A 21,889-nucleotide genomic window follows, 5' to 3' on the forward strand; every position below is an offset into this window, starting at 1 on the left:
ATAACACCCTGAAATCTGCCTTATTTTTCTCCTGCTGACTTCCCCATCTCTCCCTCTGCTCATCACCTGCCATGGTCCCTGGTAGGATGACAATGTCACTGCTTCCACTTCTCCCATCAAGGACAAACTCTCAAACAACACAGAGTGTCCACCATTCTCAAGGGCACATTGGATTAATTCACTGCAGCCTGTAACAGACTTTATGTGATGTTCAGCTGAGGTACAAATGCGTAAAAGGACTGCAAGCACATGAGTAAATAAATGATCAAGGAACACAGCAATTTCATCTACTCCAGTATTTGAAAGTGGGAAACTTTGACTTGGATATCATTCCCTAGCACTTGAAAGAAGTGTCCCAGGCAGGTTGTTCCCAAAGCTCCCTCTCTGGTCAGTCATGAGATGGGTCAGACCTTTGCTGGGCACCCTCCTCTGATTCTATGGGGATCATCCTAACTTTGGCACCTTGTTTAAGTGTCTAATTAAATGGGATGCACCTGAGTCTCTAAAAGCATACTGTGAAATTCACACCATAGGATGATATGTATAATCATAGAGAAAAGCATAAAAAATAGACTGGAAGCAATTATTCACTGCCATGATAACCATGGGATGTAGATGTTTCATCCTGACCCTCTACCCTAGGTTGTGATCATGCCATGTCTATTAAAAAAAAAAAAAAAGTAAAAATTTAAGGACTTCAGTGCTTGGCAGCAGAAAGAGGGACAATGAAGAAGAATCATAAAGTTTTTATGAAACAAAGTTTGACAGAAATATAAAGCAATGCACTGCGGTCTCTGAATAGGAAACACATGTCAAAAATAAATGGAATTGAACTTGACCACAAGAAGGACTTTGAAAGCACCCTGGAGTAATAGCAGAATTCACTCTTGCAAACACCATGGCAGTGTTAGGAAGAGTCAAACAGCAGAGCGACCGGGAGGCAGAGGGCTGAGGCACCAATGTCAGATGCAAAATAAAAGCCAAAAAAAGCAGTCCATCACAAAATAGCACACTCAGAATAATATTATGGACTGCATTTAATATGCAAGAAGGAATCCAGAGTTAAGACTTATAGTCCTGCTCTCAAATCAGCTGGAAGTCACATTTTTCAAGTTACTAATTTTGGGACAGAAGAAGGTACGATATGAACCCTAATGAAGTGAATTCATAGTAACACTGACGACACCTTATCTCTGTGACCTAGCAGGTTTCTCTCTATCTCTTCTAATGGAAGAAGCTGTATCATAAAACTCCACACTATCAAGACAAGACCTGATCAATCATCATCCTTCCCCTGGATCTGCCAAGTCCTAGACTTGTTTTCAGTCTAAAACCTTCCTCTTTCCCCTCCCAAAAATGTTTTAACTGATGTTAAGGTACAAGAGAGAACAAAGCTGCTTTCAGGATTAAAGAACAGAATCTATGAAAATCACTCCAAGAAGCTTAATTCATGTAGCTGAAGAAATAAATGAAAGATATAATAAATCTACTTAATTAAAAAAGTCTTAAGTCCCAATCCTGAACCATTTGAAGACACTAGAAAACATATAAGGAATATATAGGAATCAATCAACCTGATAATAAACAGAACCGTGATCTGCATAAAAATGTCTTTTTCAATGATGACAAAGTAAAGAAATTCTGACTGACTGAAAGGAAAATGCAGAGGTTAGTAAACCAAACCCCTCTTCTCTCTTTCCACAGGAAATGTAGGGAACTTGTTCAACTGCAACAAGAAATGTTTGATAGAAAAAAAAAAAAAAAAAAAAAGAAAAAAAAAAGAAAAAAAGAACAAAAAACAAACCCTCCATAGTTATCAGGGGGTTCTGAAAAAGTGCAATGTCCACATGGGAAGAAAAGTTACAGCTTCAACATCTACTTTCATGGCTTTTTAGCTGCATTGGTAAAAATAAAATCACAAGCAGCCATCTCTAAAATGTTTTAAGTTTGTGACTCCATTAGAAACACTGAAGCACTGCATCAGGGCTAATGTATTACAGACTGGTAAAGTGTTCAGTGTCTCATGTCAGTGCATCATAAATTTTACTTAGTTACAGGAGTCATTCTGAGCTTGGTTATGCTATGCAATATAAACTTTGCCTTTTCACAATGTGATGTTTATTTTCTGGGTATACAGACATATTTTCCATGCATTAAGCTTTAAGATATTCTTCACACTTCTCAATTAATGTATTTTATTAATTGCAGCTTTCTTGGGAGCCTGTAAATCTGGCAGCTGAGCACGCTTATTTATTTTCCTTCAATGACCTCTGTGTAAGATTTGCTTAGTTTTCTCTCTGTCAAGCACCTTGGGATCCATATTTCAAGCTGGATACTTTTTCTTCTTATCTCTAGTTATTATTATTAGTTTGTTTGTATTACAGCAGCCTCTTACAATCCCAGCTGGGGCTAGACACACTAGGAATACATAAGAAAGAGCACCTGCCTCAGGAGGGAGTCTCTAGCTCAAAAAAATTACAGAAAAATGAAGAGATGGGGAGAGATGGCACAAAAGGAGATGCACAGAGGTGCTGTGACTTGCCTCATGTGACACATACATAAAGCTGCATGGGCCCATCCTCTCCCATACCCACCGTGTGATGAACCTTCAACAGCATAAATAAAAGTAATTAATTTTAGACTTTCTCTGAAGTACATGTGAGGACAAAACTCAGCTTGGTTGTTCTATGGCAGTGTGTCCTGCAAATCAACAGGAGAGGTACTGTTAACCTGTACTCATTCATGAGAGAAATAATCACAGCATCTTCACTTAACTGGTGATAAAAGTCCTTAACATTACCTATCCCAGTTACTATGGTTTTTGTCTCCAAGAAAAATGTCTCAAACATGAGCCTTAGCCCACATTTCTCTCAGATCTGAGGTGGGGTTTCTGCACTGTCTTCAGCATCCACAAAACTGTCTACAGAAAATATGTGTTTGAGTGAGCAGAAGAACAAAAGGACTGAAGTGAAAACAAAGAATAAAATAAATAAAAATCAAAGCCAGTGTTGCATTGCCTATCCTTTTAGGTGACAACAGATACTAAAAACAATAATTAAGAGATGCTAGGGCTGCACCATATTATCCTGCTCTGCTCCATGCAATACTTTTCTGGAGGTGCCACAGCTTTCCAGTGTAGAGTGACAGGAAAACCACAGGGAATTCTCCTGTTCTCCATCCTCCACTCACCTTCGGGGCATAGGACAGCAAGGACCAGGCCAGTCTGAGTGACCTGCAGCAACAGAAAATGCTCCCTGCTGGGGAGCAGTCAGCTCAGAGCCCTGGGGACACTGCACAGCAGTCGTGGCTGCAGCTCAGGTGGTTGTGCACACCACCAGCAACACCAGCCAAGCGACACAGGGATGGTCCAACACATCCTCTCTGAGGTCCCGTTTCTCCTTCCCATCAAACTGGACTTTTAATGAGGTCTTGGCCTCTGTCTGAGCTGTTCAAGAGCCTTGTTCCTGAAAAGTTGAAAGACTGAGCAGAGTTGTTGGATGAGGATGGCAGTCAACCACTCAGCGCATCAGATGAAGGCAGTGGCCAGGAAGATGCCAAAGGGAATCCTGGCCCTCTCCAGGGCAGTAAAAAGCATCACTACTCACCCCACAGCTACAGGTGGAGGCTAAATTTCTTTGACCTTCTCATCACCAACACAGATGACACCATGGTAAACCGAAGTAAATAAATAAACCCCACATCTCTGCAGAGTACATGCTCCCCAACACTGCAGTGTCAGCTGTACAGGAGATAAAAGAGCAATTCACAGGCAAACTAAGTGACACAGGACTATGGATCTCTTAAAACTATGTCCTCAAAGACATGAACAGTGAGATAAATTGCAACCACGTGGGTTATGAATACATATTTAGCCTACCAGAAACAAATTTTATTTGCTTAACCTTACAAAATACAGTGTGTCTCAGTCTCTAGCACAGCTGCAGTTTCTTAATAGTGTTTTGAACAATCTGCTAGATTCCTTCAAACACGTTTTTTCAATTCATTTAGCATCAGGCAAGAGGAGAATTGTATTTTATATAAACTGTGATTTTTTTAATGGCATTTTTTTTCATAGAGAAGGCCAGAAGGGACCTTTTGAAATTACCCAACATGACCTCTTGCATAATAGAAGCTACAGAACTCCCCTGAACTGATTGTTGTTTGATCTACAGCGTATCTGGTAAAGAAGCATCTAATCTTCATATAAAAATCAACAGTGATGGAGATTCAGTGCAAAAATCTCTTTATATGTTGACCTCTTGGTCAATTTTCCTCAGTGCTGAAAATTGAGACTTAATTTCTGAATTTATCTGCATTTGTAGAGGTTCAGTCTCTTAACACTGTTTGGCAGACATATTACTTTTGTTTCACAAGGATAACACGTGCATTGTTTATAACAAACAAGACAGGCAGAAAAATGCATCTTCTCTCCAACAGCTATGACTAAATATGAATAAATTCCCAAGAGCTGACTCATTCCCACACTTCAGTCAGGGCTGGTGCTAACAACTGCCTCCCTGGTATTGCATGTCAAATGATCTGCTGTATCAAACTGAAGACGTGGTTCCACTGTGGTTGCAGTGCCTCTAAACCTGCTAACTCGGTTCTGGCTGCAGCCTGGCCCTTACACATCAGGCTGATGGAGAAGGGAGGGAGGGATCTGCTGTCTCAGACCAAACGTGGACTCTGTGCCCTGTGTGGCTGCAGAGCACAGCACACAGGAATAACCCAGGATGCTTTCTACAGCTCAGCTCAAGGACCCTGGCAGCAGCCACAGTTCAGCCATGCCCACAGACACAGGGGAAACCTCGCTCCCTGCTCTTGGCACCCTCTGACTTCCCACTCCAGCTGCAGAAGCCCAAGGTCCTTCAGCCATGGGATGCAGGATCTGACTCTCCTGGCCATGGAGAGTCCATAGGCATGAATACATCAATACTGAGTGGAACTGGTCTGGCAAAGCTTGTTGGGAACACTTCCATCACCTTTGGAACAATTCTTAATAGTCAGCACATTGGTACCTAAATAGCAATATCCAGAACAACAATTAACAAGCTACAGTTAAGAACAGACCTTTGATCTTGGCCAAGAAACTCTTTAGTTCACTGCTCTACAAAGATTCAAAATTAAGCCTGCCTTTACCCACTGCTTATCTTCAAGTGATAACTGCTCTCCTCTGCTGAGTTCAGAGTAATCTTCCCTCTATTGCTTTTATGCAATACTTTTCTGCTGTTTCTTTTTTTTTTCTTCGTTGGAAATCTATTTTGTTTTCCAGGATTAAAAGAAGAACAGAAGGCTCTTATACCTGACCTGACCAGAGTTCCAGTTTATTTCCCCAGAACCTACTGATGAATCACTAACACCTAAAACAAAGCCTGACCTGGATCCTCTGTGCAGCCTTGGGCATTGGTGATTCATCAAGCCCTGCACAAGATGCAGCATCACTTTCAAGTCAGGACTTTACAAACGCAGAAAATGCTGTTTAAATAGTTTGCTTTAAAACGCACTTGAGAAGTTCAAGGCTACACAAATACGCTGCTAACAATCTGAAGCATTAAAGTATTATTCAAAAAGGGAAGTTATTTATTGAAGTGATTTCACTACACTGCTAAGGCATTGGCTAGTTTCAGCAAGGCTATTTCTCTTTGTGGATGTGCTGGTTTATAAATCACTCACTCATTGTGAATCCTGCTGGATACCAGAGGAATCCTATTTAAGCTTCTGGTAAGCAATTTGCTTGGTTTACTAAATTTTCCAGTCACGCGTCTATGCAAAAGCCGCTTTCGCTTCCCACTCGAATCCTCCTCTCTGCCCGCTATTTGTCTTTGCCACATCTGTGTTTATTGTGTGGCACAGGTGATGCCATGCCCAGGATCTGCCGGATAACCGCTACACATCCTGGCTGCCTCTCAAGGCTGACCTGCCAAATTTTTTCATTCATTTCAGGCCACGTGAGCCAAACCCCAGCAGAGAAGCAGGCGGGAGGAAGGCAGTGCCTTGCTGCAGCCTCTCCTCTGCGTGGAGGGCAGCTTCACCCAGCCGTGGCTGCCCGGCTCCGGCTGCGGCGCGTCCCAGAGCGCGCCAGGTGAAGCCTCGGAAGTGCACTGCGGCCAAACTTTCAGTTTACTACTTTGGTTTTCTCCTCATGCCGTGTGCTTCAGTGTTGACAGTTAACTCGCATTTAAGACAACCCTGTGCAACAGAGCTGTCAGCTGGAAATGTATCTGAGCCACACAGACCCTTTAAAATTCTTCCCTGGCTGAAGGGACATCAGTCAGCCAGGAGAGACCCTTACCTCTGGGTTAGGAGTCCGAGGGAGATACACAGGATAACTTTTTTTTTTTTGAAGTAGTTTTTTTTTTATTCCAGTGTGACTATGCAGAAAAGCTTGAAAGCAAAGAAAATCAGGCAAATGGAAGGGAGAACACGGACTGTGCTCCGGGGAGAAGGCTCTGCTCTGAGCCCTCCACCTTCACCCAAATGCTGGTGACCAGCTCCAAGCCTGCTGATGGGGTTTGAGGCAGCTGGGCCTTCTTCAAGGGTCATTATTTTACTGAATGGGGACATTTTCAACCCTCTTCACATAGTCTATCCCTGCAGTCAGCCTTCAGACAGGATTCACACATATAAACCCAAAGTAAGAAAGTTGCAAAAGGCATCTCATTTGAGAAAGCAGCCCAGAAACTGAGAGAAAACTGTTCAAGCAACCTTTTGTCCATGTACTAGAGGACACATGGACAATATCTACTACAAATCAGACTGGCCATATCAATAATTAAATATAGTTTTTTACCCCCTCCAATTTTACCTAGCTGAAAACAGTTTGATAAAGCTCTTTATGAATAATCAACACCAACAACATTAATCCTGCAAGCTATAAATAAAATAAGTGAAGACTATAGAGATTCCTACGCACACAAGCCACTTCTGAAAGACAAACTAAGACACAACCAGAATGCAGGTATTTCTCTGTAAGAACACAACTGCATTTAAAAAAAAAAAGGGGGGAGAGAGAATGTAATACAGGGAAACAACAGGAACACCTCCAGCTATCTTTCACGTCAGATCTTGTCTTGTCCAGATACAACAGGTGGCCTCACACTTATCATCGAGCGTCCTGTAACCTTCCCTGACGTCCCATCCCAGCCCCGTCAGGCAGCAGTTTAATACAAACCAGCACTGACAGACACTGTAGGCATTTGCTGTGTGCAACGGGAGGCTCTCTGGAGCATCTGATCTGCTTACATCAGGGTTCTGGGCTCTGGTTATTACTTCTCGTTGACTCATCTACACTTTCTGAAGATTTAGGAATAGAACCAAACACTCCTGAACTCTCAGGAAAACAAATTCTTGTTAAGCTAAAAAAAGAGAAACCTCCCATAGCCAATTGTTGACAGTGCTTTTTGCCTGTCTGCTTTCGAGCATTCTTTTCTCCATCAAAACACAGGGTGAGATAATAACTGGGTCTGATTTTTAATATTTCCAACTATTTGGTTTATTTTAGATGTGTATTTGATAGGTCAGTGTAGAGTTGACCTATTCCTATATCAAACCCCACTTGATGCCCCATGAATCTGACCTGACGGAAATAAATTCCCCATGGTTTTCCTGTCAACATTATGTTAATTTACCAAGCTTATCTCTAAGAATCACTGAAAATTTCCAAATGTGAAACACTATTTTATTCCCTGTTCACCAATTATATTCCAGACCACTGCAGCTCCACACAGCATGGACTATGCAGCACAACAGGAGCTCTGCCAGTAAACTAAAATATTCATGAGATGTAGGGTTGTGCAGGACTATTAACATGACTTGCCTCTCATTTAGCACACCACTGGGCTGTACTGATGGCAATGTCACCAATTCCAGATGACTCTTCCAGGAGCCAGCAAACAAGGCAAGGAGGGAAGAAAGCCTCCATGTGCAAGCACAGGGCTCAGGGAGAAGAGTGAAAGGAGATGGGTGTGTGGGAATATTTGATGGATGTCTCCTCCTCTTGGTACTTGCAGACCTGCAGACATGGATCACCTTAAACCCAGAAGAATAATCAATTCCCTACCTAAAACCCAACAAAGGCGATTAGAGGTGCTGAACACACAGCAGTGAGATGGTATCAGCGTTTTGAAGACTGCAGTGGCACAAAGAAACGCATCAGCAGGAAACATTGGGGGAAAAGCAAATGTCTATAAAAGTCACATTCTGCTGCAGATGTAATGGAGGAAAAATAAAACAACTGAACTGCTGGTTTCCCAGTTGGCAGGTATTTTAGAATCTAAATGGCCCTGAAAACTTACTAGAGTATAAAATTGCTGTAATTTAAAAGACTTCTAATTAAAAAGCTATAACATTAACTTTTGGTCCTCTCCCAACCCCCTACTTCTTTTCTTTAAATATTTGCCTCACCAGTACAATAAAAATGAAATAAAAAAATGTATGTAAGGAACTACATCTGGCTGAAGACTTAGAACGAGCAAAGTAAGACATGCCAGAAAATACACACAGGTTTACATTTACTCAAGACTGCCACAATGTACAGCAACCCAAAGCCTTAATTTTCCATGAAATCCGCTATGTAATTTTTTCTTCACTCATTCCAGCTAAAATGTCATTAGCTTACCCAGTTCCCACTGACAGTGTAGGATTGTCTCCTAATATGGGTTCTTCAGCAATAACCCACCCCATTCTGCAGTCATGAGTAATAGGGCTCCCTCCACACTGCAGTGAAGCTCACTATTAGCAGCTTTCCCCTTGGCTTGGACTGAAGTTACCCCCTTTCCAGTTTTTCTGCCAGTCCTCCAAGTCCCACCACTCCCTGGGATGGGAATCTCTGTTGCCCCTCCGTGAAGGACAGCGATGGATGGCCATGGCTCGTGGAGGGGACACGCGGGTGCCTCGGTGCTGTGTGACTCACTCATCCCCAACCTGCTGACTGCCTGCATTTCTGCTGCCTCTGCAAAAGCCTTCACAATTTAGTACTAAATAAATTACCAGTGGTGGAGGCTCAGCTGCCTATACTTTAGTGTCTAATGCTGATTTAAGTGCCCGAGGTAACTCACACATCTGCAGCAGTCTGGATGACACAGCGCAGGACCTGCAGGAGATCTATACCCTTGTGAAGCTGAAGACCTGCTGGGTTTGCCTGCTGCATCTCTAATACCTGCAGAAACTTGCTTTTAAGGAAACTAAGTCTCACCCTTTCTTCTGAGGCAAAAGAAAAGTTTATTTCCAGTGAAAACCTCAACAGATTATCTGCTGAGTACCTGCTACACTAACCCAGAGCTCCTCAGACATATGTGATGATACAGCCCACAGCTGAGATCAGCTACATTTACAGGCTGGAGAGTCATCACAGCTGTACACTGCATCCCTTCTGGTGATTCATGGGGTTATTCCTCTGTTCACACTTATCCAACTCGTGTTGCATTGCCCTTTCTGACCTGTCCAGGCACATTGCCATTTATTAACACAACTGTATTACCAGCTCCTCAGTCTCACCTTCTACTGTCAGTTCTGCTGCTTGGGAAAACATGGGACTGGCTGCTGTAAAAACAGTGCAGCAAGATGCCAATTTACTGTCTTTACTGCTCTGTCCACCTCAGTCCTGCACCAAACTTCTTGCTAGTCCCATGTCTTTTCTGTATGAAAAACCACTGGATTTACCAGTGTTACAAGGATTACGTACAAGCTGCTTAATATTTTCATTTAGTGTTGCATTTTGATGGAAGGCTCTGAAGGTTAGATACTAAAGTCTGGATCTAGAATAACCAGATGCAATATTCAGGTACCTAAATAAATAGTATTCTCACCATCTCAACCTCATAACATCAAAAGCATCTAGAGTGGGATGCAACAAACAGTGCTTTTCTACACAGCATAGATTTCTCTGCATCTCAGCAGACGGGCTTCCTCTGAGCTTCTCCCAGCCCTTGTCTATTACTTTAGTAGCTTTCAGCAGTAATAAAATCTTTTGATGAATCCCAGAGTGTAGGACTTGCTTGAATAATTTTCCATTTAAGAAATATTGACCATGTCCCTCAACCAGTTCAGGTGCCATATGTAACAGGACAGGTACATTGAGATGTTTGCATTAAGTGATTATCCTAAAAGTTTGGAGTTTTCCCTATTGCACCAGCATTTTATTACCTGACAGTGTGCTGCACATGGACCCCCTACCATCACAGAATGGTTTTGGTTGGAAGGGACCTTAAAGATCATTTAGTTTCAACCCCCCTGCCATGGACAGGGACACCTTCCACTAGACAAGGCTGCTCTGCCAGTTGCCTCCATTGACAGAGATGGAATTACTAAGAAATACAAAGACAGTAAAATAACCCAACATTCAGGACTTCACTTTTACACTGTTCTTTAAAACACAGATAGAAAGTGAATGAGAAATTACAGCTCAGGTAATTTCCTACAATCAAGAAGTAAAAAACTGGCACTGATTAATCTGTTCACATTGTGGAAGTGGCGACAGCAGCAGGATAGAGGGCTAAATAATTCAGCTTAACTTGCAAGGTAACTTTCAAAAAATCACATTGTAGAGTTTTTCGTAAGACTCAAAGACTTAGTTCCCATGGCCAGAAATATGGACCAAGAAACAGATCTGCTTAACATCCAATTAAAAATATTCTCAAAAATCCCTCTAAATAAATCCAAGAAAGGTCTGAATGGAAACAATGCAAAAAAATGAGGCAGAAAGTCAAGCTCACAGACCTCCATCCCAAGCAACAGAAATTCAGAAGCAAAGTATTCTTAACTTTTACCTTTACAGTAGCACCATTAATCCTTATCCATTCTCCCCTCCTGCATCCAACGCCCAGCAGCTCGGGCTCCCCTGTCCCAGCATCATGTCCTGCATCTCTGTCAGCAGGGCTGAACTGGGAACCACAAACAACCCTACCAATATTCTGATGCTTGTTTCCAGTCCCTTCTAGGCACTATTCATACTGGTGAAGATTTTAACCAGAAGTGCTCTGAAACCAGAGCTTTAGAATTTTACTGCTGAAGATGTGCAGGACTGAGAATTTGAGATTATTTCTGTGGCTTCATCTTATATGGAAAGACACAGGATTTTTGGACCATGTTTGCTTTATCCATGTCTTCCTGATCCAAGAAGAGCCCAGAACTCCATGTCAGGCATTTGGGCTTCACGTACCATCTGCATGTATACTTATATGTACCTGTATATGTATGTCTCATAAAATCCAGCAAATTGAGATGAAAACTCCCAAAAGGCAAGAACCTCATTAAGTATCTGCAGCCCAGCAGGAAAGCTGGGGAAGGAGTGAGTCTCAAATCCTCCTGCACTCCATTTAGGGTTGAGTGGCTCTGCAGCCCCACTGTGGAATGGGAGCTCAGAGGCCCAGGTTTGTATCCTTGCTCTAGGAATACTGAATGTTGTTCAGAAACATTGCTGTGTTATAAAACAGCCCTGGAGAATTAGAAGTGTAAGTCTGAATCTCCTCAAACTGAGGAGGCAACTGAAGTAGGTCTTCTATTTCATAAGCTACTGGTCTGATACTGCAGTTATTTTATAAAATTAAAGGATTTTTTTTCGTACTGCTTCAGTACTTGTAACAATCTAGGGCTTGACTGGTGCACTGAGAACTTCTCTGCCTCTAACAAGAGCAGCCTGGCTGCTATCTACAGGGAAATGCTCCTCTCCAGGGCCCAGCAACTTGTGATGCCAGCTCTCTTACAAACCCTCGTTATTCAGATCGAGATAAACCCACCTCCCAGGCTTGCAGGTTCCCTGACGCATGCTGCTGTAATTGGATTTTTCACCTCCAAAGGACACATGCATCCTGGATTTGCAAGCTTCAGTCTGACTTTTAATAACTGAGACTGACTCTCACTGACTTGAGAGTGAAAACATCACAAGGACATTCTTGAAAGACCGAAAGTGCTATTCCACTATTTGTGAAGTCAAAACCGTATCTATAAAAAAATCAATATAACCCCCTAAAATTAAATGTACAATTAAAGCAAAATCTTTTCTTAATGTTATATTACAAAGTTATGTGCCATATCAGTTTGACTGACTGAGGAACAATTCAATACTTTTACCTTTATTTTACTGTCCATAGGATCTGAACCCCAAAATTGCCTTCAAAGTCTGAAGCCTTACTCCCAGACTGTGTGTTTTGGAAGACTACCTTTTTTTTTCTTTTGTTTTAATAAAGATAATTTGCTCTTGTTTTTGTTGTTGCTTGGTTGGTTTTTTGTTTATTTTTGTTTTGCTTCTAGCTGGGCTTGCCTTCCTTTTGTCAAATGGAGGACATATTCCTTTATTCCTCTTCAGACCTTGGCTTTTTTCCTTTCCCTCTTACAAATAAGCAGTGCATCCACTGCCAGGTCTTGAAGGAAAAAGCTTCTCCAGAGAGCACACACCTGACCACAGAGCAGAGATGATGAACCTGCCACTTGGAATATCTATCCAAAGTCCTCCTTCCCCACCACTTTTGACAGTTTTAAGATCTCCTGGTGCTACACTGTTTGCAAAAAAGACAGCTGCTGCTGACCTGAAATCTTGTATTCAGATTTCTTTAAATCCTCTTTTTTTTTAAAAGTCATACTCTGAGAAATGCTACTTTGTTGATTTTGGTAAAGGACCACTTGGTTTCCACATCCCAGACAAGTTTAACTCTAAGGTAGGGACAGGTCTTGCACATACAGGTTTCTAGCTGAAGATATCAGGAGTATTTCAAATTTTCAAAAAGTAAGACATCTGCAGAGCTTGTAGCTGTCCCTTGGGTTAGGCAGCAAGAAGATTTAGGGTTAAAACTTTTTATTTTGTTCTTTGAACTTTACTTCCCTCCCCCCATCCCCTGGGGAGCACCTTCTTTTATGGCTGAGTAGAAGTGACATGGCTACAAATGATTCCCAAAAGCCACCTCTGTTTTCATTCAAAAAAAGACAAATGTTTTCCAACCTTGATTGTTACAAGGAATAATGTGAAATGCAACCTGACCGTATTCCTAAGTCTCAGAAGCCATAAAGGAAACAAAAGCAACTCTAAATTTATTATGTTGTAAAAATCTTAAGACTTTGAAGACTTTGTCACAACATTGGAACATCTGGAGCTGGCAACACCAGAAATCACAAATGCTAACAGGATGAAAAATGTTGTAAAACGGATAAGCAAGATGCACCTCAACAGGGCAGATGCTTGAGTGTTTTATAACTATGCAAACATTCCACTGTTATGAGACTAGGTGAGATTTGTCACGACTCTAAAGTCCATATTTTTAGTGCTGTCACAATACACCTACCTATAAGGCTCTCAGAAGTCTGAATCTGAGACATGCCAACTACAGAGTAATAACAAGGCAAAATCCAAAAGCTGAATGAAGCATTTTGAGCCCCAAACTACTCTACCTTGTATGGACCCTCCACTCTTCTCACCATCAGCTCAGCAAAATCACCAAATGCCTTCACTGCCGCCTTCGGTGATGTGACAGTGCCTAACATGTCACACAGTGTGTTTTCACATCCCTCTCCTTTTGTGCCCAGGTCTTACAGAAATATCTACCTGGGTTAACATATTGTCAGACACAAGGAAATGGTCTCCCTGGTGCCCCATTGTGGAATGATCCTCAAACACTCAGCACAATCTGAGTAATTGTTAACAGTTTACTGAGTATAGTCTTAGTTATGTTACTGACAGTTAGATAAAATGATTGCTATGATTAAAACAAATATTTAGGAACCATGGAGGCAAGAAAAAACAAACTGGGAAGAAAACAGTATTATACAAATAAAAATGGTGGAAACAAAATGAAGAAATCAAATGTGGACATTTAGCAACTGAGGACCTTGACACTTGCAGTAGCCCTTGTAAAAAAATTGTGGTAAAGTGCTAAGTAGGATTAACACAGCAGTAAGATTAACACATCTTTCTCCAAGCATAATTTTAGATTCCAAGCAGCGCTGCAGCTACAGGAGTTTAATTTTCAGCCATTTTCCCTGCAAAGACATTCACCCATTGATATTGGCTCACCTTCTCAGAGCATGGTGCTAACAATCCCAAGGTCACAGGAGTGATGCCTGTATGGGCCATTCAATTAGAGTTGGACTTTGTGACCCTTGTGGGTTCCTTCTAACTCAGAATATTCTGTGATTCTGTGAGGTCACATCATCCAATAATCTAGCATTAGAAGAACACAGCACTAATGCATGCACTGAAATCTCCAGAAGGAACAGGGAGAGGTTTAAAATCAAGAGTTTTCATGGCAAAAAAATTATTTTTTAAAACGAGAAATATATATATATACCTATATGTAAACATATATATAACTTGCTTCCCCCTCATTTCTGCAACTGACTCTATTCCAAATGAATCAGCTAAATATTTATCACTATTGCAAAACATATCTTCCACGTGAAGACCTACTCAAATGAAAACCTTTCAAGAAGACATGAGAACACATCACAGTACCTAGGTGGAAGCCTGTGGTCCTTTTGTCATTTAAAGGTGCAGTGTTTATCAAGTGTTCTAGTTCTTCCAGATTCACTACCTAAGGCTGGAAGAACTCATAGGATCATTTGGAACTACCTGATTTCCCAATATCATCTCACTGCTCCTTAGAGTCACTCAGTATTGTTTGCAAGGTTTACATTTCTCCACTTCAGCTATTTTTCCATTTGTCAGATCCTAAATAATCATCTTCCAACCTCCCTTAAGAAACTGAATAGACTGAAAAAACATTTTATGGCTTATTCTCCAGGCCTGGATAGTTTTTATGGTCCTCTTTAAGAACTGCTTTAGTATCTTTCCATCTTCTTCAGTCATGAATGTCAGAATTGGGCAGAGTATTTAAGCATCAGCCTAACTAATATAATAGACTTTAATCAAACAACTTTCACTACTTTTACTTTATATTTCTCCTTTTATACAACCAAGGTCTTTGCTGGCTCCCATTAATTATACTATTACACTGACAGCTAATTTGGAGGTGATTATCCAGCAAGTTCTGATGCCCTTTCCCGAGGGCTTTAAGAACAAAGTCCTGGTGGTTTGAGCCATGAGATCCTAGGCACTGCTGGCTCCCAAGTCCATCCCATGGGTTAGCAAACAGAAAGTGCACCCAAGCTTCAGCTGCAGCAGCTGAACAGACTGGCTCTATGCAGAAAGATGGATTTCTACTCATAAACCAAACCCCAGCATGGGCAACCAAGCTGGACTTACATATCCTCACCCTGCAGTCCTTGCTCCAAGGGAATCCATGGCAAACAGGCAGACAGCTGAGGTAGTTCTGTTTAAAAAATGGTGTCACTGTGCCTCCCAGAGTTTAGAAACTCGTCCCAAAGTCTCCAAAGCCTAGAACCATGTTCTTGTAAACAGAATCATCCCAAAGATATCACAGTGTCTTGGTTTCTTGCTGTCTTATTTTGTGTTCTCCTGGACCATGTGGTATTCCAGATTACATCCCTTTAGCTTCCCAACTCCCTCCAGTGAGCTGTAATTTTTTTCTAGCAATGGTGATGCATTACCGATCGACAACATTTGGTAGAATTTAAATCAATTTACCTTCATGCTGCTTAGCACAATTTGTTTTTGCACTGTTCAAAAATTTAAAACATTGGGCCAATGTCCTGTCTGACTGTTCAGGGCACAAGTAAGGATGAAGCCTTGGAGTCCCTTGTCACCTTTAATGTGTATATCCTCACAAGCTTGATATGGCTGCATTCCCCTCTCTTATGGGCACCAAACAAAACACTGAAGTCCAGCTCCACAGCTGTCCACACCTGAACTTTAGGGAAATCAGGAGGCAATAGGTTTCCACACATCATGGATGTTTTGCCCAAGACTGAGACCTCTGTGAAGGACATATTCAAGAGGTAAACACAAGCCCCTCAGATCTCCCACTGGTTCCCTCACCACTCCATGACTGCAGCAGTCACAATCCTTCACTACCAGGTAACAGAGATGGAAAATGTTTACCTGCCTTAATAGTGATTGAGGTTAGACATTCAAAACAAACAATTGCACCTCTGCATTACTTAGCACAGTGAGCTGTCAGATAACACACTCTGGAAAGAAGGACAAGCTGTGATTGTTGCAGCTGAGTTCCCTCCTTAGTGCTTCAATGCCAACCCAATGGTCTGGCTTATTTTTTGTCCCTTCTCAGTTTGAAATCAGTGTTCCATCTCCTCAATAGCCTCAAAACACCATCTTTTTTATTCATTTTGCAGCTCCCCATGGCATCTACAGATTCTCCTATTCCTTTAATATATTCATTTATAGTCTTTCCACAAAACTGAAAAGGAGCAATTTGATCAGAAATGGTGAACTGCTTTATTTGTCTGGTTTTACCTCAAAATCTTGAGGTTGAGTGCTGTATCTGCAGAGAAAATAGTCTTCTAACAGCAAACTCCAATGTGATAATGTCACCAACAATCCAGAATGAAATTTCCTGACACTTTTGTGTTCATAAGAAAGAGCAAATACCTTGTTTATGACCAAGCCATGTGTAATGGGCCAAGTGCTTCCTACCAGCATCGCAAATGAGAAAAATTTGCATTAATGAAGAACAGCAAAAGGAAAAGCATAACAAACAGGGGAAATAAATGTATGCAGTGAAACACTGGGCAAAGTTTCTGGCACTCGATTCAGTATAGGCAAAATGTGATTTTCTGTTTCCCTCAGCAGGTGGATAATAATAATACTGATATGAACACTTAAAGTATCAATAACCATTTACAGAACATGCATTCATTTCACATTTAGATCTTTAAGTACTTATATAACTTTTGATACCACAGATAGATAAAATGATAAAGAATGTGAAGATGGGTTTCATTTCAATATCAGATTTCCAAAGGTGATCTACAGGGTCCCTGATACCAAAGTAGACCTTCAAACCACCTACTGCAAGGTGAGAAAAATAATTTTTTGTAGAGTGCTAGTCCTCTCTGCTGAATAAAAAGAGGGGCTACAAGCCAACTGTAAACAGATGCCTAACATTTGGATGGATAAAGATATATGAGGTGAATCAAAGCTTCAAGGATTCAACAGAAGCTGTCAAGTGAATCAGGATCAGGCTCTGTGTTTCCCTAAACTTCTCCTTATGCCTCATTTGCTTAGCCTGTTCCCAGGAATGCAACAGAGAGCTTTCAGGTACCCCACACTGTTAGAGGTAAAAATAAATGCAAATGGATGGAGAAATAAACAGAAAGACATGGAAACAGATGAGAAGCAAAAAAAAGTGCATTACATATGACAGATCTGTAAAGTAGGCACAAAAAATAAAGCCTTCCAAGAGCAGGGAAGAAACAACAGATGAGCCAGCTCATTTATGTCTTATCTATTTCATTTTTAGTGCTTAAGTAATAAAACAAAACAAAAAAGATCAATGAAACAATTTGAGATTTTCTGATCTCATACAAGAAATTTCATTAAAAAGAAACAGCTTTTTCTATTTTCTTTTTTTTTTTCTTTCTTTTTCATTAGGAAGAACGCAAATACAGCTGAAAGACTTGCTGAGTCAGGAGAAAAGCCAGCAGAGAGAAGGGATGTTTTGTCAGGATCAGGAGAGAGGACGCAGACGTGCTGAATGGCCCAATGAGCAGCAGAGAGATTGCTGTCTGCAGGAACGTCGCTTTTCCAGGGAAATGCTGCCAAGTCTGGTCCTTCCTACCAAGAGACACAGCCCACGAGCTCAGTCTTGCAGCTGACAGACACAACCTCTTGGCCAGGCCTTCAGGACTTGGTCTTGATGACACTGTCAACTTCTCAGTTGGCTTCTCAACTTCCAAGGAGTGACAAGCTCAGCTTGGGCAGCGGAGCACGGCACGGAGCCGCCGCTCTGCCACCGACCTGACATCGTTCTATTCCCCCATCTGAAGACAAACGTACTTGCTGCAAACTTGTACTTTCACAGACACTTCTCTCAAAGTATCTCCATTTAGTTTTAGACAAGTCTTTTTCCAAAGCATGGCTGCAAAGTCTATACCAGAACACAAATGTATAGAGATCCAAAATTTTGTGACTGCGGCCCTGCCCTATGTCAAGTAGAAGTTTGCTTCATCAAGTCAATTTTTCAAAATGCACATGCTTGTGCCAACTCACTTTGCAAGCTCTTCAAAAGACCGTCCAGGATGAAAACACCCTGAAATGGTCTGAGTATCAGCAAGAAATGGATCTCTGGCTATGCATGAATTTCAAAGGTGTCCCTATTCAAATAGCTCATAAGAGCTGCTCAAGCAATCCAACAGAGCCAGAATAAAGAAAAGCAAATAATATTAGTCCTGCATCTGCAGGAGGTGGAAGCTAAAAAATATAATTACTGGGAGTCCTCAAGGACAGTCACTAGCTACTTTCCCTGAATCCTGCTGCTCCAATATTGTGTTGTGTTGCAAATGTCATTGATTTTCATTTTCTCCTTCTGAAACCCCAAACCTGTAATATTAAATAAGACTGAGGGAATTTCATTTTGTATCCAGAATACACTAAGCGGACAGCAACCCACTACTGTCTGTCCTAGCCCATTAACTTTATTAAAAAATTCAACAGAGCTGATTTCTGAAAAAGCAATTTATCAGTCTGCAGTACAAATACGGTACCAGTTGAAAGTTATATTATTTGGATTTAGGTGTTCCTTGCCCAGCATGTACCATCAGACTTTCTAAGCTTGTCAAAATTGATAAAAAAACAGGTCACAAGTGTATGATAGGTATAATTGCCTTACTCTTCCTTAAGCCCCCTTTAAACAAAATGCATAAGCTTGTATTGCATTTCTTTACAGAAGAAGATAATTATTGCTGTCACTGTCACATTCACTTCTCAGTCCTGATAACAAATGAATTAAACCTGGCACATGACCAAAGGTCCTTCAGTTACCCTGTCAATGCTAATTCAGGATACCATGCATTTTGCATAGACTGGAGAAGGGAAGGAAGGATGGATCTAGGCATTATAAAGTTCAGAATTTGTTTAACAAGGAAGCTTTTGGTCCCCATTACACTCTGTGCTCCAACTCAGTAGGTGAGTCTCTAGTCAGAGGGAGAAAGAATTTAGATGACAAGATCCCCTGGATGTTAATGGGTATCCCATCACCAATCCTGAAACTCAGTTGATGCACACTGTTTGACCTCTACACCTAAAAGTCCAACAGGTAGGTTTTAGATTCACAAAATAAGCCAGGTTGCAAGAGCAGCTTGAACTGATTTATGACTTACTGTGGTTACAACAGCTAAGATAGACTAGAGACAAAAATAATCACAGCTCATGCTTGAGAGTACTCATTAAATTGACAAGGAAATCTCCCTTTACTCAGTTTGCTGCAAATTTATTGAAAACACAGCAATTTTTTTCCCCAAAAACTTGCAGCTTTACATACAAACTACTTTGACAAGATATCACACACAGTCTATCAATATTCTGTCCAATACACAGCAAGTTCTAGTTTTCTGAACACATATTTATCTAAGCTTTTGGCAGTGGCAAACTTTTTAAGCAGCTGCAAGCTTTACTGACAATGTAGAACCAAATAAAGGTTTGCCTAAGAACTTCAATTCATAACTCGATGCCAAATTAGCATAAGTGAAATATGAGTATTTAATATAATAAAACATGAGCCGCAAGCACTGAGCCCATCCCAGGAAAAATGTGAAACCAGAAGGTATTTTAATGAAAATCTGGAAGCAAATATCACAGTCTAATATTTAAAAGCCATAAGAGTTAATTTTAGTTTGAAAGGAAATCATTTTTCAAAGTTCTGTATTCTGTTTAAAAACAGATTGAGCACGTTTATTAAATTAGCAGACCACTGCACTTATGAAATCCATAAGTCAGATCAATGGTGCACAGTCAGCTCTACAAAGTAATTGCTGGCTTCTCTCAAAATGGACAATCCAAAAACTTCCAAGGACTAGTTTTTCCCTTCATTATTTATAACGAGCAAAACATGGTGCAATAGATCGTAATTCATAATGCTTTTTTAATGTTTTTATAGCACAACACTTGGACTCACTTCTAATCTTTTTGAGTGACAGGTTGCCATTATTGAATTTCCATTAATATGAATTATGAGTACAATATATTTTACCTAATATTTTCTATCCCAGGACTAACGTGATTCTACAATAAAAAATCCCACAGTAAGCAATTTTTTTCAGAAATAGAAACCACAGCCATCAGAGATTAGCCTTCCTGCATCACCATGCATCTCACCTCAATCTTGCATCCATTTGACTCCACAGAACCATCAAATATAATTTAAATGCACATTTATGGTCACAGAATCACAGAACACCTGGAGTTGGAAGGGACCCACAAGGACAATCGAGTCCAGCTCCTGGCCCTGCACAGGACACCCCAAGAATCCCACCCTGTGCCTGAGAGCTTTGTCCAAACACTTCCTGAGCTCTCTCAGGCTGGTGCTGCGACCTCTGCCCTGGGGAGCTGCTCTAGAGCCCAACCATCCTCTGGGTTTTCCTAATATCCAACCTCCTCCTGCCTGACACAGCCTGGTTAGAATACCAGCACTTAGGAAAGTGTCCAGCTATGGTTCCCAAGCAGCAATTCAAGGCTTGCTCAGCAGGCTCTCCCTCCTCTGCCCAGAAAATTGCTTGGTAATTTGGACCAGGGAGTACAAGATGGACAAACACCACCAAGTCCTGTCCCTGTGCATGCCTCCAGGCACTGATGTGAGCCTGAGGAACTCCTTCTCCCTTATGGAAGCAGATAAGGATCAGGCAGATTCAAACATACTTCAGATCTTTTTGTTTTGCTCACAGCAGCCACCTGCCATGGATATCTCTCCCTAAGAAACAGCAATCCATCTGAATAACTAAACCCATACCAAACAGCAGGGACGAGGATAACCATCCTGAGCTCAACAGGGCTACTTGCCTGCTTGCAGGCAAGCCAATGCTTCATGTTTTATCACGTGGCAGAAGGACAAAGATACATGTGGTAAATGAAATCCCCAGGGTGCAGCTGTGGGCAGTACATTCTGGGGAAGGATGCATCCAGTGTGCCTGCAATATCAATCCTACCGGAGGCAGAGTATTGAGCTGTATGAATGCACAGTCTCACCTACCACAACTGTTCTTACCTTTTATGAACTGGTTTAGGATTATTACCATAAAGTATGCTTTAACATTATCACAATACCAGTGAAATATGGCAGCTTCTTTGGAAGAAAACTTTTTTTTAGTGGTCACCAATGAACTTTGCACAGACTTTGTGGGAGCAGGGCAGAAAAGCAACAAAGTCTTTTTCTTTGATTTTCAAAAGACATGTAGCAATAAAATCTATTAAATGAAACAAAGAACTTCCCAAATGCCAGGAATGGTCTAGTCCCTGCCCTGCAGAGCTCACATCCAAAAATGACAAGAGAACGACGTGTGATGAAAATAACACAAGCAAGAAAGTAGATGACAGGTAACAATGTTGAGTAGAACCATATGTGTTTCTGCACACACACTCCCAAACAAGTATTTGGCAAAGTCTGCTCCTAAATACAGATTCATTCAGAAATACTCACAATCCAGCCATAATCAGAGGATTAGTCTTTGCCAGCATCATGGTGGTAAATAGTTCTTTACGAGAAATCCTCGTACAAAGAGGGTGAGGGGCTTGCAAACAATCTCTGGAAACACATGCCAGGCATAGAGGATAAACACAGCATTTATCAGAAAAACAAACAAAAAGGTAATCAAAACCAGAGTCCTTGGAAAAACAGATGGCAGGACTGGGGACACAAAAAGATACATGGGTGGAAGCTGAATAGGGGGTTGCTTGAATGCTTGACATTTCTTTAAATGCCAGCTCATAATTATGACATCTTCACTACCACCTTGTAGGTAATACAGCCCCTCCTGGCAGAGGCCTCACATTTAGTGGAGAGCTGCACTTTAGCATTTTGAGCCTTCATCATGC

The 21,889-nt window shown here is 41.2% G+C and overlaps 1 protein-coding gene across 5 annotated transcripts in view; it reads right to left on the reverse strand.

Annotated features, from left to right (window-relative positions):
* Positions 1-21,889, reverse strand: part of KLHL29 (kelch like family member 29) — a 387,198-nt gene that overhangs the window by 202,403 nt on the left and 162,906 nt on the right. Inside the window, exon 1 of one of the 5 annotated variants that reach the window (XM_064411798.1) lies at positions 14,003-14,077. The exons of the other annotated variants lie outside the window; for them this stretch is intronic. Within the exon in view, the coding sequence (XP_064267868.1) occupies positions 14,003-14,062 (60 nt within the window). The 5' untranslated portion in view covers positions 14,063-14,077. Of the gene's footprint in view, positions 1-14,002; positions 14,078-21,889 lie in introns of those variants that run through there. 5 annotated transcript variants of the gene reach the window in all.

Source organism: Passer domesticus, chromosome 3 (assembly GCF_036417665.1).
Source record: "Passer domesticus isolate bPasDom1 chromosome 3, bPasDom1.hap1, whole genome shotgun sequence".
In the NCBI taxonomy this organism is placed as follows: Eukaryota; Metazoa; Chordata; class Aves; order Passeriformes; family Passeridae; genus Passer; species Passer domesticus.